At 46.4% G+C, this 17,052-nt stretch overlaps 1 protein-coding gene across 3 annotated transcripts in view; it reads left to right on the top strand.

Annotated features, from left to right (window-relative positions):
• The window catches only part of VWC2 (von Willebrand factor C domain containing 2), a 2,156,493-nt gene that overhangs the window by 361,798 nt on the left and 1,777,643 nt on the right, over window positions 1–17,052 (top strand). The window contains exons 4-5 of one of the 3 annotated variants that reach the window (XM_075316552.1): window positions 915–989; window positions 2,688–2,985. The exons of the other annotated variants lie outside the window; for them this stretch is intronic. Of the exons in view, the coding sequence (XP_075172667.1) occupies window positions 915–989; window positions 2,688–2,702 (90 nt within the window). The 3' untranslated portion in view covers window positions 2,703–2,985. Of the gene's footprint in view, window positions 1–914; window positions 990–2,687; window positions 2,986–17,052 lie in introns of those variants that run through there. 3 annotated transcript variants of the gene reach the window in all.

Raw genomic sequence — 17,052 nt, 5'->3', positions numbered from 1 at the left:
CATATCAGAGCCTGGGAAAGCTGGGTGCTTAGTGAAAGATGTATAGCACAGCATGGGAAAGCTGAAGGAAAGAGCCTTTTTCCCTCAGCACAAAACATCCCCATCCCCTGATTGTATATTTGTCCCCCTTCTATTTCGTTGTCAAAATACAATAATGGCCCCCACATAGCCTTAAGGCCGCTTTACATGCAGCGATATCAGTATCGATATTGCTAGTGTGGGTACCCGCCCCTATCTGTTGTGCGACACGGGCAAATCGCTGCCCGTGCCGCCTAACATCGCCCAGACATGTCACACATACTTACCTGCCCGGCGACGTCGCTGTGACCGGCGAACCGCCTCCTTTCTAAGGGGGTGGTTCGTTCAGCGTCACAGGGACGTCACAGCCGCGTCAATGAACCGCCGCCCAATCGAAGCGGAGGGGCGGAGATGAACGTGAAGTAACATCACGCCCACCTCCTTCCTTCCGCATAGCAGCCGGGAGGCGGGTAAGGAGAGGTTCCTCGTTCCTGCGTTGTCACACGGAGCGATGTGTGCTGCCGGAGGAACGAGGAACGACTTCGTTACTGCTGCAGTAACGACATTTGAGAATGACCCCCATGTCACTGATGAGCAATTTTGCATGTTTTTGCAACGATGCAAAATCGCTCATAGGTGTCACACGCAACGGCATCGCTAATGCGGCCGGATGTGTGTCACCAATCACGTGACCCCAACGAGTTCGCATTAGCGATGTCATAGCGTGTAAAGCCCCCTTTACAAAGAGTATAAAGGGTCCCACATAACCAATCATATATTAGAATACACCTCCATAGTACTCCATGAATAATTATGCAGCCAGCCTCTCCAGTCCACCATGTATAAAGCAGTCTCTCCAGCTATGATGTACTATAAAGTGTTTTGTCTCACCCTAGCCGCTGAAGGTGATGCCAGAGGATTCGGGTGGAACCTCAGCCCATCCTTACCGGACGAGGAGGAACACCCAAACCGTAAGTTTTAACAACAAACATGTACCTCTAAATCAGGGGTCTCAAACTCGTCAAAGTAAGTGGGCCGCACATAAAAAAAATTTTAGGCAGAGGGCCGCATTCCTTTCAAATTTAATACAATACAATATAATTGCTAATCAATTATTTAAACTATTATAACAATGCTACATTAGTATGCGCTGAGAATCAAAAATACCGTGAAGCGAAACATCATTTTTTTATATTAGTTATTTGTCAAAAAGAGTGGGCATCTGTGATTGGCATCAGCATCAAAATGTATAAGCAGATTCCAGGTTATTCCAACAGCCAAGCACAGACACTCATTCTCTGTCACAGCATTAAAAAAAATTACATAGCGCTCCGCAGTATTTTTGATTCTCATAGCAGATAAAGCGGACAGGTACGGGCTGCCACCCCCAGCTGTAACATTTTCCGGTCTTCCAGTCACCATCAAAACCATTTTTATCATCATCATACACACACAGCCACCATCATCATCATACAAACACACACGGCAATCATCATCATCATCATACACAGCCATCGTCATCATCATCATCGTCGTCACTCACAAACAGCCACCACTACAATCATCATCAGTCACACACAGCCACCACCGCCATCATCAGTCACACACAGCCACTGCCGCCATCATCATCATCATCAACAGTCGCACACAGCCACCACCACCACCATCATCATCATCAGGCACAAACAGCCACCACCGCCATCAGCAGTCACACACAGCCACCACCGCCATCATCATCATCAGTCTCACACACCCACCATCAATATCAGTCACACACAGCCACCACCGCTATCATCATCCTAATCATCATCAACACACAGCCATCATCATCATCCTCCACACACACATACAGCCATCATCACCATCAACACACACAGCCATCATCATCATAATCATCATCCACACACACACAGCCATCATCACACACACACACACAGCCATCATCATCACACACACACACACACACACAGACATCATCATACACACACACAAACACACACATCATCACACACACAGCCATCTTCATACACACACATACACACACACACAGCCATCATCATACACACACACACAAACACACAGACATCATCATACACACACACACACGCAGCCATCATCATCATACACACACACAAACACACACACACAGCCATCATCATCATACACACACACAAACACACACACACACACACACACAGCCATCATCATACACACACACACACACACACACACACAGCCATCTTCATACACACACACCACAAACGTTCTAACGTGCCCTATGCTCTTGTTCCTTCCGCTGCACCCGCCGGCAAAGCAGCTGACGTCAGCGCTGCTCGGGTTGCGCTGCTGAGCTCGAGTTGAATGCCGCACTCGATTGCTTCACCTTGACATCTGATTGAACTCCGGCTTTGATTGCTTCTCCCTGGCGGCTTCTCCAATGCGGAAGTGCGGCTGGCCGCAGCTGCAATGTGAAAGTGCGGCTGGCGAACGCTAAATGACTGGAGGCAGTGGAGGGCAAATATAAAGTGTTCTGCACTGGGTGTCTGCGGGCCGCATAAATCAGACTGGCGGGCCACATGCGGCCCGGGGGACGCGTGTTTGAGACCCCTGCTCTAAATGATATATCTACATATAATTTGCCTTTTTAAGTTGTACCATTCCCTCCATAGAAATACCAACATTAGAAGACCTTCAGGCGTCACACACGAGGATTCTGGCGACACAGCGCACTGTGGCAGCAGCACAGCGCACACTGGCAGCGGCACAGCGCACACTGGCCACAGCAGTTAAGCAACACGGAGTGCAGCTGGCCAAATATGTGGCATCCCAACAACAGGGCGGCCAATAATATATTTTTTTTGTTTATTTAAAATATTTTTTTTTATGTTTATTTGTGTGATTATTGCCCATCAGTGTTTTTGGGCGTAGACATGACAACACTGACAATAAAAAGTTTGTTATAATTCATTTTTGTGGTCTCCATGAATCGTTCCAGTAGGACTGCATTTTGCTTGGAGGAATAGATCTGTTTGAACCTTTGCATTTAGATCCATACTCACCATGTCCACCAAAACCCTGATGCTGCCAATCCATGTCCGTGTCCTGGGGAAGCCTCAGATCACCGTGCAATCATCCAGTGGGCATTCACGCCGGATAGGTACAGGGAGTGGAAGGACCAGTGACGCACGTGCGGACACTTAACATGGTGACGTCAGGAAGGTATTTCAGCTTACTGTACTTCGCAACTTCACCTGCGCTTCTGCACAATGGATCATACTACGGGAAGAAGACAAGATCGGAGGATTTCCACCAGGACCCGGACATGTATCGGCAGCATCGGTGAATGTTGACTATGGATATATGTGGCTGTGTGTATGTATGTATGTACCACTTAAAGACACAAACACTGAGTGCAAGAGGGAGGGACCCCTGTTTGCTACACGGGACTGTGTGTGTAATTCTTGTGAACTGTGAGTACACCATTTACCACCGGTCCAACTCGGCACGTCACCTTCCCCAGCCATTTTTTCCATACACCTGGGACTACACCTCCCCTAACCGTCTCACCATCAGTCTCCACAACCCACGGGTGCCCTCACCGACAACTCACTCCACAGTAAGTACGAGCACAGGTCCGGACACCGCTGCTTACTACCAGGCCAAAGGCGGGATGCAGATGGGTTGGTGCATGTATACAGATGCATACATGTAATATAATGATTGTGAGTGATGATAGATGTTTACTTGCTTTTTGAAATGACAACTACCAAACAGCAGATATACATTTTAAAGTGTTTATAAAACATGTAACTTAAAACACAAAAATATTAAGGTAGCAACATCAACTGTTTAGGAAGAGATGTTTGTAAGGCCGGTTTCACACATCCGGCTTTTTGCCGTTTTGCCGGATGCGGCGCTCTCCCGTACAGTTAATACAGTACAACGACAGCGCAACAAGCGCCGGTCACATGCTGTCATGTGACCGGCGCATGTGACCCGGAAGTTATAGCGCTGTCATTGTACTGTATTAACTGTACGGGAGAGCGCCGCATCTGGTAAAACGGCAAAAAGCCGGATGTGTGAAACCAATGTGCAGCCAATGGTGTTTGAAGCCTTCACATTGTGTAGGGTAGGGTTTCTGGAATTAAAAAAACAATCATTGTTGTGAAGAAAATTAATGCCTGCTGCCCTCCCCTTGGCCAGCCGCATAACGGGACATCATCATAGCATGATGGTCGAGCTTGGCCATCAGTCTCCTCTGTGCAAATATAATTCTTCTCTGCGCAGCAAGAATACTTGAGTGAGAAGAGATGAGGTCTGCCAAAGTTGGGATTCCTGTGGAGGGAATGGTAAAGGTTTTAAATTATAATTTTTGTTTCTGCTTAGCATTAAGAGACATACGAGATTCATGTTAAACACTAAGGGTATGTGCGCACGTTGCTTTTTACCTGCTTTTTACCTGCTTTTTTGCTGCTTTTTCTTCTGCGCTGTTTAATGCCAAAATGGATGTGTTCTTCTATTCAAGCAAAGTCTATGGGAATTTGGGTTTCTTGTTCACACTATGTTGTTCAAAATGCTGCCTTTTTGTGGCAGAACTTTGGTCAAAAACTCAGCTTTGCAGTGCAAAACCCAAATGGCAAAAACAATTGACATGTTGCTTCTTTGAAAAGCTGAGTTTTTGACCAAAGTTCTGCCACAAAAAGGCAGCATTTTGAACAACATAGTGTGAACAAGAAACCCAAATTCCCATAGACTTTGCTTGAATAGAAGAACACATCCATTTTGGCATTAAACAGCGCAGAAGAAAAAGCAGCAAAAAAGCAGGTAAAAAGCAGGTAAAAAGCAACGTGCGCACATACCCTTACTGCTTTCCTCCTCGTCGGACACAGAGGGACTGATGGACCCTGATGTGGTTGGAATACCGCCTATACAAACAAACAACATTTAATAGTACATGACAGCTTTATGTTTTGCAATTTATATGGAGCTTATGTTATGTGAAACTATTACCGGAAGCCGATCCAGCAGGGGGCTCTTCCTCCACTGGGGGCTCTAGCTCCACCGGGGGCTCATGGTCCTCTGCGGTCTCTGGATCCTTCGGGGGCTCATGCTCCTCTGGATCCTCCGGGGGCTCATGCACCTCTGGGGGCTCTGGATCCTCCGGGGGCTCATGCTCCTCTGGATCCTCCGGGGGCTCATGCACCTCTGGGGGCTCTGGATCCTCCGGGGGCTCATGCTCCTCTGGTAGTTCCTGCTGTGGTCCTGAAGAGAATTAACCTTATTACATACATATATCTATCTATCTATATATATATATAATCAATATATCTATCTATATAGATAAGTATATGTATATACCTATTATATGTATGTGTTAGGCACCCTTCACACGTCCGTGTTTGGCCCGTTTCCGTATGTACCGGAGACACGGCCAAACGTGCACCAATGTTAATCTATGTTTGAGGTCACCCCTGCATTATTTCAGAATGTTCGTGTGTCTGTGATCCGTATGTGTTTCCGTTTTGCACGGAAGCATGTCCGTTTTCTGCACAGGACACGCACACGCGGACACCATGAAAGTCAATGGTTATGTGCGCACAATACGTGACACGGATGCATCTCTGTATGCTCCGTGTACGTTTTGTGCTTTTTTCTAGTGATACAGGTCATTCATTGTTTTCCTGCCTATGTCTTTCAATCTCCCTATGTCGGTCGGTCTCTATGTCTGTCGGTCTATCTCTGTCTTGTCTGTCCCTCTCTCGCTGTCTGTCGGTCAGTCTCCCCCCTCTCTCATACTCAACGTTCCCCGATCACCGGCGCGGCGCTGCACGGCTGTTCTCTAAACTCCGACGGCTTTTCCTCTTTTGAAAAAAGCTGGCCACTCTTTAAACAATCTCCTTATTACCCCTTATTATTAGCGTGGGGGCGTGTCTAACTGCAAGCAATCATAGGTGCCGGTGGGTGGGGAAAGCAGGGAATACGAGATTGTTTAATGAGCGGCCGGCTTTTTTAAAGAGGAAAAGCCTCCGGAGTTTAGAGAACAGCCGTGCAGAGCCGCACTCTGGTGATCGGGGAACGGTGAGTATGAGAGAGGGGTACTCCATTCAGTTACACTGAGGATTAGCGTTCACCGGTGAGTCCTTCACGGGTTACCGCAAATCAGGACGCGACACCCAGACACACCCGTGGTATGACAATGTATTTGGGTTAAGTTCACCCCAGTTCATTCTCTATGCGCGACTATCTGCTGTCAGTGGGTATGTATCTACGACATTGTGCATCAGAAACACGCATAAATTCACACGGACAGCACATACACATGACAGTTATTTCTCACACGCATAAACGGCCAACCAACACGCACACACGGCTAGCATACGTCATTCACACAGATGGCACACGGACACATAAAAAAGGACACAAAAACGGAAAACGGACTAGAAAAACGGACGTAACACACGTGCATGTTTTTTCACGACGTGTGAAGGGGGCCTTATATGTCTATATCTATATATCTATATCATTATATATAGATATATATACATACATATATACATTTAATACCATTATACATTCCCTAGGCACAACCTTCTACACCCACCTTGATTATGCAGCCTCTCTGCCCGTATGGCTGAGATCCGGTCGCTTGAACGATAACGCAGATCCGCAAGTTTTTTACGGATCTGTGAAGAAGTCCTTTCCACATGGAATCTTCTCTTAAGACCTCGCTGGATTCTCCTCAACACAGATTTTTTATGGAGAAGTGGATGCTCATGCGACTCATGACAATTATAGTCACGAGCATCCACTTCCCTTATCAAATACCGGACCTCAGCCTCCCCCCATGCTGCAGCTCGCCTGCGTGACGCCATGTTTAATTATTGGACGCAGTTGCGGTTACGTTGGCAACGCAGGTGCGTCGCCAATGGGCACGCCTCCTTGCACGATTGGATGCATAGTGTCACATGGACGCTAGCTGCAATCAGATTGGTGGTGGGGCGGTGAAGCCAATGTATTTCTCCAAGTTTGACTGTTGACATATTAGAATTGTTATTAAAATTTGAAAGTGAAAGTGAAACTGTCACTTTCAACTACAAATCAGTGAAGCCGATCACCAGAAGAACTACAGGAACGGACTCCCGCCATGACTCATACCGTGTGTCGAGGGTCGCTTTAGCACCAACTGCGTGTTCCCAAACCATGTTTAGAGAAAAAACGCAAAAGGGATGTCGTTTTGGTCGCAGATTCCGTGACGCTAATACGACCCCGTTAGTAAAAGCTATAGAGTAGACGGCTTCATTGATTTGCATTGCTGGGAGTGCGATCATTTTTTTTTTCTTTTCCTTTTTTTCAAATCGCAACTGCATATGTAAATTTCAAGTAAAGAAGAACCCAAAATTTTTTTCCTCTCATATAGATGTTTTGATATTTATTTATTTATAGTTATATATCTAGGTATATATATAGAGATATATCCATGCAACTATTATATATATATATATATATATATACTAGAAGGTGGCCCGATTCTATGCATCGGGTATTCTAGATTTTACGTATTGTGTAGTTAATGTATGATTTTTGTTATGTGTATATAGATGTTGTTGTGTGTAGTTACCAAGTGTTTGTGTAGGGGCTGTACATGTTCTGGGTGTTGTCTGGGTGTGGCGGGGGGTGAGAGCGGTGTTGTTTGTGTGTTGCGTTGTTTGTGGAGCACTGTGTGTCTGTAGCATTGTGTGTGTGTGTGTTGCGCGGTTTGTGTGTGTGTGGTGTGTTTTGGGGGGAGGTATGTTTTGTGCAATGTGTGTGTTGTGCGGTATGTGCGTATATTTGTGTATGCTGCGGTGTTCGTGTGTTGGGTGTTGTGTGTGTGCAGCGTTGTCTGTGTGTGTGGGTGTCTGTGTAGGACAGTTGTTTGTGGTTCCCTGTGTGATGTGTGTGTGAGAGTGAGTGTGATCTGATGTGTGTGTGTGTATGTGTGTGCTGTTATGTGTGTGCGTGTGTATGTTCCGCCGCTGCAGGACCTTGATGCGCTGGTTACTATGCTACCATGGTTACCAGCGTATCTCGTCCCCCGCTCGCACGGGAGCCCACACCAGCATACGCCGGCCAGCCCCAGCAATGCGAGGGTATGTGTCGGCTGGGTTGGTGGCGTACGCTGATGTGGGCTCCCGGGGGTACAGTACTCACCTGGGAGTCGTGGCTCCGTGACCGTGTCAATTCGGGTAATGCGTGGGGGGGCGGGGCCGGAGCTAGCGTGTACTGCGTGAGGGGGGCGTGGCCGAGTTTCCAATGCCTGCAGGGTGCCGGGGCGAAAGGCCAATCTGTGGGGGGGGGGGGGGGCGAAGCCTGGGCGAGCGGCCGGCCAATCCGTGTGGGGGCGCAGCCTGGGCGAGCGGCCAATCCGTGCGGGGGAGCGGGGCCATGGCAAGCCCAGCGGCCAATCAGCTTTGTGTCACTGTAAGGACACAATTTTGGAGCATGACAGACAGACAGATAGACAGACAGACAGAATAAGGCAATTATATATATAGATATACAAAGTATATGTATATATAGATAGAGAGATAAAGATACATATATATCTATATAATCACTGCAGAACAAAAGCAGATTTCATGCGCTATGCATGTATCCCCTCCCATACCCAAAAGCGGGGTCTACGTGCAGACCGCACTAAAGAGTGCAGCACTACAAACTGGCTTTTTTTTGTGGCAACATGGTACGTGAACGGACCATTAGTTTTTCAAAAAACAACAAGTAGTTTAAAAAGTAAATTTTTAGGTTTATTACACATGATTACACAAAATGGAAGGATTGTTTATATTACATCAGTATACCACTATAAATTCTGATGCTGCCAAGTCACTGCACCAGGGCCATTAAAATATTGGCAGTAGTTTTCTCGGCAGGCCTTCGCATCATCCTTTGTTCTGCCGTGCACACTGGTTGAAGGCCTGCAATTGTAGGATCGTTTTCACGCCATTCACCAAGCTCCACTTCCCCATTTGTTGGGTCTACATAGTCCACAAAGCCAGGTGGACAGTACCCAATAGCATCGCGCCGCCGAAGAAAGTTGTGCAACACGCAACAGGCCAAAACAACATAGTCTATTGATTCAAGCTTCATGTTTATAGGTGTGTGGAAAATGCGAAAACGGTTGGCCATGATCCCAAAAGCGTTTTCAACAACACGACGGGCCCTTGACAGACGGTAATTGAAAATTCGTCTTTCCACCGTCAGACTTTTTTGAGGGAAAGGTTTAACAAGATTCGCGTGAAGCGGGAATGCCTCATCGCTGACAAACACAAAATTAAAGTTGTGTCTAGTCTCAGAGTTGGGTGTCAAATTCAGTTCACAGTTGTTCAATCGCTCTCCAAAACGTGTGTGCTCTATAACACCACCATCGGATACCCTTCCATTCATGCCAACTTCAACAGTTATAAATTCATAATTGGCGTCAACTAGGGCCATCATAATGACGCTAAAGTAGCCCTTGTAATTGAAGAAAAAGGATCCGCTGTTCCCTGGTTGGGTGATCCTCACATGTTTCCCGTCCAAAGCCCCACCACAGTTAGGGAACTGCCAAAGATGGTCAAAATCAGAGGCAATCTTTTTCCATTCCTCTTTTGTTTTGGGAAACTGCATGTAGCTCCTGAGACTGCGGACAATTGCATTACATGTCTCCGGAATTATAATACTGAACAGTGGCCTTGAAATGGCTGCAGAAAAATGTAAGTCTTGCAGTGAGCGTCCAGTGGCGAGGAAACGCAGTGTGACGGCCAATCTTTCCTCTGCCGGGAAAGCAGCACGCATTCGTGTATTCTGCCGTTGAATATATGGCTTGACACTCTCCAGTATTAATTTGAAAGATTCCTCTGACATGCGCAGATAGTTCCGAAAATCATGAGGATTGTTCTCCTGCAGCTCTCTGACTAGTCGCATGTGGGAGAATTGGGACCTCTTCAGCAGCCACTCTCTGGTCCACATGCGACGCCTTCTTTTTGAACGCATCTGTGCCTCATCTTCTTGCCGAGCTGCCTCAAGCAGCAATGCAGAAACCAAAACAGCACGCTCGGTGTGGTTCATGATGTGCAAACTGCAAAATAAAATGATATAAATATCAACCAAAAAAAAGAAATAATTTATTATAATCGCACACACACATAAAATGCAGCAGAAAGAAAAAATGAATACTGACAACAAGTGTCAAAACATGAACACAATGCAGAATACTATATCAATCAAACAACACCACAAATTATACCTACCAAAGAAATATGTAGTATAAATCTATCAGAAGGTGGAAAATGAAAGCACGGAGGTCTCTAGTGCGATCCCGCCAACAGAGACCGTAAGTGCGACCTCGTTAATCAAACAAAGCCGCAGTCGTGACCACCAATTGGAGTTGAAGAAGCCGTTAATAAGATCCGCAAACCAGCACGCAAGCTTGGAGGTCTCTACTACGATCTGAAAAGCTGTATGAACAAAGGACGGAAGTGAGAGACCTTTTGCTTAGTTGTGACCACCAATCGGAGTTGAAGAGGGAGGAGGCCTAAACCATGCCTGCGTCGTTGAATTCTGAATCGCCAACTAGTTGCTGGTTGTTGATACGGTGTCAGACATGTTCCCAGCGGGACACCAACAACCAAAAAATGGCCCAGGTCATTCAGCAACAACCAACAATTTCACAGCAGGGGCCAGGTTGTTGCTGGATGTCACACACAGCAACGTCGCTAAGGTGATCGCTGTTACGTCACGAAAAGTGTGACTCATCAGCGATGTTGCTAGCGATGTTGCTTAGTGTGACGGGGCCTTTATTCTGATCTGCCGTTTATAAACAGCAGGCAGAAATAAATGAATAACGCCCCCCAGCGTCAGAAAATCTCCGGGGTTTCAGGGCTAGCTGAGACCCTGGAGATCATGATTCAGGACGGTTTTTCCGGTCCCCGCTCACGTGATCACAGGTATACAGCGTACACCGATGATCACGTTACAGTAAATTACAGCGCCGGTAAAAAATTATTTATCTCCCATCTGGCATGAACAAACACTTCTTCTCCACTTCTTCTCCACTTCTTCTCCACTTTTTCTCCACTTTTTCTACATTTTTTCTCCACTTTTTCTCCACTTTTTCTCCACTTCTTCTCCACTTTTTCTCCACCTTTTCTCCACCTTTTCTCCACTTTTTCTCCATTTTTTCTCCACTTTTTTTCCACTTTTTCTCCACTTTTTCTCCACTTTTTCTCCATTTTTTCTCCACTTTTTCTCCACTTTTTCTCCACATTTTCTACACTTCTCCATTTTTTCTCCACTTTTTCTCCACTTTTTCTCCACTTCTTCTCCACTTTTTCTCCACTTTTTCTCCACCTTTTCTCCACTTTTTCTACATTTTTTCTCCACTTTTTCTACATTTTTTTTCCTCCACTTTTTCTCCACTTTTTCTCCACTTTTTCTCCACTTCTTCTCCACTTCTTCTCCACTTCTTCTCCACTTTTTCTCCACTTTTTCTCCACTTTTTCTCCACTTCTCCATTTTTTCTCCACTTTTTCTCCACTTTTTCTCCACTTTTTCTCCACTTCTTCTCCACTTCTTCTCCACTTTTTCAACACCTTTTCTCCACTTTTTCTACATTTTTTCTCCACTTCTTCTCCACTTTTTCTCCACCTTTTCTCCACTTTTTCTCCATTTTTTCTCCACTTTTTCTCCACTTTTTCTCCTCTTTTTCTCCACTTTTTCTCCATTTTTTCTCCACTTTTTCTCCACTTTTTCTCCATTTTTTCTCCACTTTTTCTCCACTTCTTCCCCACTTCTTCTCCACTTTTTCTCCACCTTTTCTCCACTTTTTCTACATTTTTTCTCCACTTTTTCTACATTTTATTCTCCACTTTTTCTCTACTGTTTCTCCTTTTTTTCTCCATTTTTTTTCTCCATTTTTTTCTCCACTTTTTCTCTGTTCTTTTTCTATGATCGGTCTACCCATTAGCTCTGCCATGCATAGTGTAGCTTCACACCTACTGCACATGTTACGTTATGATTGACATCTCTTTCGTACCAGAGCTGTCTAAGCCTACTCTGACCCCATATTTGTCATTACTATATTGTCCTTGTACTGTATTATGACATTTGTATCATGTGTTTCATTTCTTGCTGTGTTGCAATTTTTTTGCTGCATCCCAATTGTACCTCTACATTGTTCGAGTTTATGTTATTGTTCTCTCACTCTTATGTGATACTGATTATTGTCATTTTTCATGATTACATGCAGATAAGTCCAATCTGACGAAGGCTCGGGCCGAAACGTCATTTGTAACTTGTTTTGGACAAAAACATATATGCTTATGAAAAATTTTTTTTTCTTAATACGGACCAATAAAGAGTGATTTTGCATTACTATCCGTTGTGACTTACTGACTTAGTCTGGGAGATTTAGAGTGCCGAGGTTACTCACTAATTTTATCTATTATTACCTCTTAGCACCTATATACCAGTGAGCAGAGCTTCCTCTACAGTAGTTCTCCTGATTAGGCATGCCCTTACCTCATGAGCAGGGCATTGCAGCTTTGGTAGCAACCATTACGACATGGACTCTGCTGCTGTGGACCCGGGGAGAGTGAGTGCAGATTCATTGCACCCACACTCCTCACATGAAGGGTCCGCACTCCTAGAAAATGGGGGATACGTTCCCTGAGTGTCTCCCCCCAATATTCTAGACGGTCCAGAGTCGTCGTGGGACCCCTTTATTTTTTTTCTTACAATAAATTGGTGAAAGAGGAAATGTTTTGGGGACTGTTTTTTCAAATAAATTTCTTTTGTCGATTTTTTTTTTTTTGTTAGTACTGACAGTTTATGATGTTGGGTATCTAGTGGATGCGCCACGTCTAGGGTGCCTGCGGACTGCTATTTTTAGGCTGTGAAGGCCCAATAACTATGGACCTTCCCACCCTGAGAATACCAGACCACAGCTGTCCGCTTTACCTTGGCTGGTGATCCAATTTGGGGGGGACCCTACTTTTATTGTGTAATTATTAATATTTATAAAATAATTATAAAAAAGAGCCTGAGGGGACCTCCACATTGGATCCCCAACCACGGTAAAGCTGCCAGCTGTGGTTTTCAGGCTACAGCCGTCTGCTTTACCCTAGCTGGCTATCAATAATGGGGGGACCCAATGTCATTTTTTTTAAACTATTTTTTAAATAGAAAAAATTAATGGGCTTCCCTGTATTTTGATTGCCAACCAAGGTAACGGCAGGCAGATGGGGGTGGCAACCCGTAGCTGTCTGCTTTATCTGCGCTGAGAATCAAAAATATCGCGGAGCGCTACGTCATTTTTTTAAAGATTTATTTTTACAGCACTGTGATGTCCAGGAATCAAAATACAGGGAAGCCCATTTTGTTTTTAGTTATTTAAATAAATAATTAAAAAAAATATATATGGGCTCCCGCTGCATTTTTTGTATTGCTAGCTAAGGGTAATCCAAGCAGCTACTGGCTGCTAACCCCCACTGCTTGGTGTTACCTTCACTGGCAATGGAAAATCCAGGGAAGCATCTTTATTTTTTTTGCCAAAAAACTACAAAAAAAGGACGTGAGCTTCGCCATATTTTTGTATGCTAGCCAGGTATAGCAGGCAGGTGCTGGAAGAGTTGGATACAGCGCCAGAAGATGGCGCTTCTATGAAAATGCCATTTTCTGAGGCGGCTGCAGACTGCAATTCGCAGCAGTGGGGCCCAGAAAGCTCAGGCCAACCTGTGCTGCGGATTCCAATCCCCAGCTGCCTAGTTGTACCTGGCTGGACACAAAAATGGGGCGAAGTCTACGTCATTTGTTTTCTAATTATTTCATGAAATTCATGAAATAATAAAAAAAAGGGCTTCCCTTTATTTTTGGTTCTCAGCCGAGTACAAATAGGCAACTGGAGGTTGGGGGCAGCCGTACCTGCCTGCTGTACCTGGCTAGCATACAAAAATATGGCGAAGCCCACATAATTTTTTCAGGGGGCAAAAAACTTCTGCATACAGTCCTGGATGGAGTATGCTGAGCCTTGTAGTTCTGCAGCTGCTGTCTGTATGGAGAAGAGCAGACAGCAGCTGCAGAACTACAAGGCTCAGCATACTCCATCCAGGACTGTGTGCAGACGTTTCTTGTCCACCAAAATAATGACGTGGCCTTCTCCATATTTTTGTATGCTAGCCAGGTACAGCAGGCAGCCACGGGCTGCCTCCAACCCCCAGGTGCCTATTTGTACCTGGCTGGGAACCAAAAATATAAGGAAGCCCGTTTTTTTAATTATTTCACTTATTTCATGAAATAATTAAAAAACAAATGACGTGGGCTTCGCCCCATTTTTGTGTCCAGCCAGGTACACCTAGGCAGCTGGGGATTGGAATCCGCAGCACAGGTTAGCCCGAGGTTTCTGGGTGCCTCTGCTTCGAATTGCAGTCCGCAGCCGTCCCAGAAAATGGCGCTCTCATAGAAGCGCCATCATCTGGCGCTGTATCCAACTCTTCCAACAGCCCTGGAGCCGGGTGGCTTGTTGGGTAATCATGAGTTAATACTGGCTTTGTTTTACTAGCCAGTATTAAGCCAGAGATTCTTAATGTCAGGCACGTTTGACCCGGCCATTAAGAATCTCCAATAAAGGGTTAAAAAAAGACACCACACAGAGAAAAAATACTTTAATAGAAATAAATACACAGACACATTAGAGACTCCATCTTTATTACCCCCTGTCAGCCCTCCACGATCCATGGTCTTCTGTCTTTCTCGTTCAACAAATGCAGCTCTGCTACATCACTGCTGCATGGGGGAAGACGCTGCTTCCCATGGAGCATTCACTCCGTGAAAGCTGCACGAGAAGCAGCGTGCAGCCTTCACTCCGTGAGTGATCAGTGCTGCTAGCGGTAACAGCGGTAACGCTGACAGATGCGTTACCATAGCAACGGTGCTCCCGGAGCCGTGGTTAGCGGTGACGTCACCGCTAACTGCGTTGCTATGGCAACGGTGATCTCCGTTAATGACCGGCTGTGTCAGCCAGTCCCTAACGGAGCGAGGAGTCGACCGTGTGCTAGAGCATGTCGCCGGTACACGGCAATACACAAATGTGCACCGTGTACTGGAGAGATGCACTCGCAGGTCCTACATGACGCGTCATAGTCATGTGACCAGTCTGTAGCCAATGAGATAATATCCACGTGACTGGTCACATGGCTATTTTGATGTCACGATAGGTCCTGCATCTCTGCTGGCAGTGCCGTTCACCGGGAGGATTCAGCGATCATCGGATGGAATAGCGGCAGGAGACAGAGTGCAGGAGGGATCGCGGGGACCGGTAAGTGTTATGGCAATGTTTATTAACCGTATGTGTACATTTATAATGCATTTTTATGTGTTTGTGATTGCCTCCCATTATAGCCTATTGGTTCGAGTTCGGTTCGTCGAACGTTCGACGAAACGAACTCGAACGGGACCTCGGCTCGGCGAACCGACCTCGAGCCGAACCGCGACCGGTTCGCTCATCTCTAACTGGGAGCCCTGTTAGCGTCACTAGGTCCACACGACCACCAGCCCCGGAACTCACTGTTAACAACACAGGGGCCATTGGGTACTTTATCCGTGTGCGTAGGGGACACACCTGTGGACAGCAGGCGCATCAGCAGCAGCAGGCCTGTTTATGCCACTGGGCTGCACTAGCAGGACTGGTAGGACAGGAGCTATTCTTAAATGTTCTGCGTTACCAACTGTGGTGGCGGCCTGCATCGATACCCTATCCCTGCCTACCTCTGGCCTAAAGCCGCAATGGGTTCAACACATGGAGGTGTGCTCTTTCGGAGCATAATAGAAGACTGGGCACCTTCTTGTTGGCTCCAGCCCCTTTTATAACCTAGGTCCGCCCCAAACCAGGGTGGATTACAATGCACCTCATGGAGACAAAAGCAGAGTGACACGTCATGAGTGGCATAACTAGCGTCCTATTTGGATCCGCCACTTGAATGATGACCTCATGGCTGCCACGGCCAAAACACCTAAACTGTCATCGTCTGACCAACAACAATGAGGTGACAAGTCATAGGGGCGGGCCTCTGCAAGCCTGTTGGGAGTGGCCTGTTCAAATAGTCAGGACACCTGATGCCCTGTGGTCTATATGGGCCCCCACATCAGGGACAGGGCCAAAGAGTTCATTACCCGACCTAGCCTCTGATTCAGTAAGTGCCTGAGCATGCTCAGTAGCATGAAATACAGTTTCTGAAAAAAAGACTATCCGCTTCAGCATGCTGTCTAGGCACAACACAGGACTTGGACCCGGCACAGAGTGCAAGTACCTGTGCAAAGAGGCTTTTCGCAGTCAGTGTGAAGCCCCACAGGTGTTGTGTCGGTGCATTACCTTCAGGGACTCCACGTGGAGGAAGAGTCTAGTCACACGTAGGTTGCTTCTTTATATGTATTTTCGTGACTCCACTCTCGGTATTGCAGTCAGTGGGGACCGCCACTGCAGTGTAAGTGGACACCTGGGGCTGATGTTGGGTGCAGTTAGTTTTAGTGGCCTCCCGAGAGTGAGTCAAGCCCCAGGGCCCTGTGTAAGTGTGTTGAGCCGCAGGTCACAGAATGACTCAGGCACAGTCCAAACGAGCATGCGCTGTAGCCCAAAATGAAGACTTAGCCTCAGGAATGACACAGTCAGGCTGAGCATACTCAGTAGGCGAAACACTGGAGTTAGGCTGTGGCTGGGGTAAATCGGCACACGCATGCGCACTGGCCGCCTCTCCACACTTACATGTGTTGGAAAAAGCAGCCAGCTGGACAACCGAGGCACAGCCCTAAGTGGCAGCTGACGCCTGGGCGCAACTGGAACCGCAGCAGGTTGCTTGCGTTTATGGCGGCACCAATTCATAACAAAAAATAACAGCTAAAATAACAGGTGTACTTCTTCCCGTAGATAATCTTATATGATCCTTTTTTCACGGACACGACCATCGTTAATAAAAGTAGAGGAGGCACCAAAACAGCAGCTGCTTCAATGGATGTCAAGTG

The sequence above is a fragment of the Anomaloglossus baeobatrachus genome, chromosome 6, assembly GCF_048569485.1.
Source record: "Anomaloglossus baeobatrachus isolate aAnoBae1 chromosome 6, aAnoBae1.hap1, whole genome shotgun sequence".
Lineage (NCBI taxonomy): Eukaryota > Metazoa > Chordata > Amphibia > Anura > Aromobatidae > Anomaloglossus > Anomaloglossus baeobatrachus.
The sequence above is the reverse complement of the archived record's forward strand: the minus strand, read 5'-3'. Positions and strand labels throughout refer to the sequence as shown.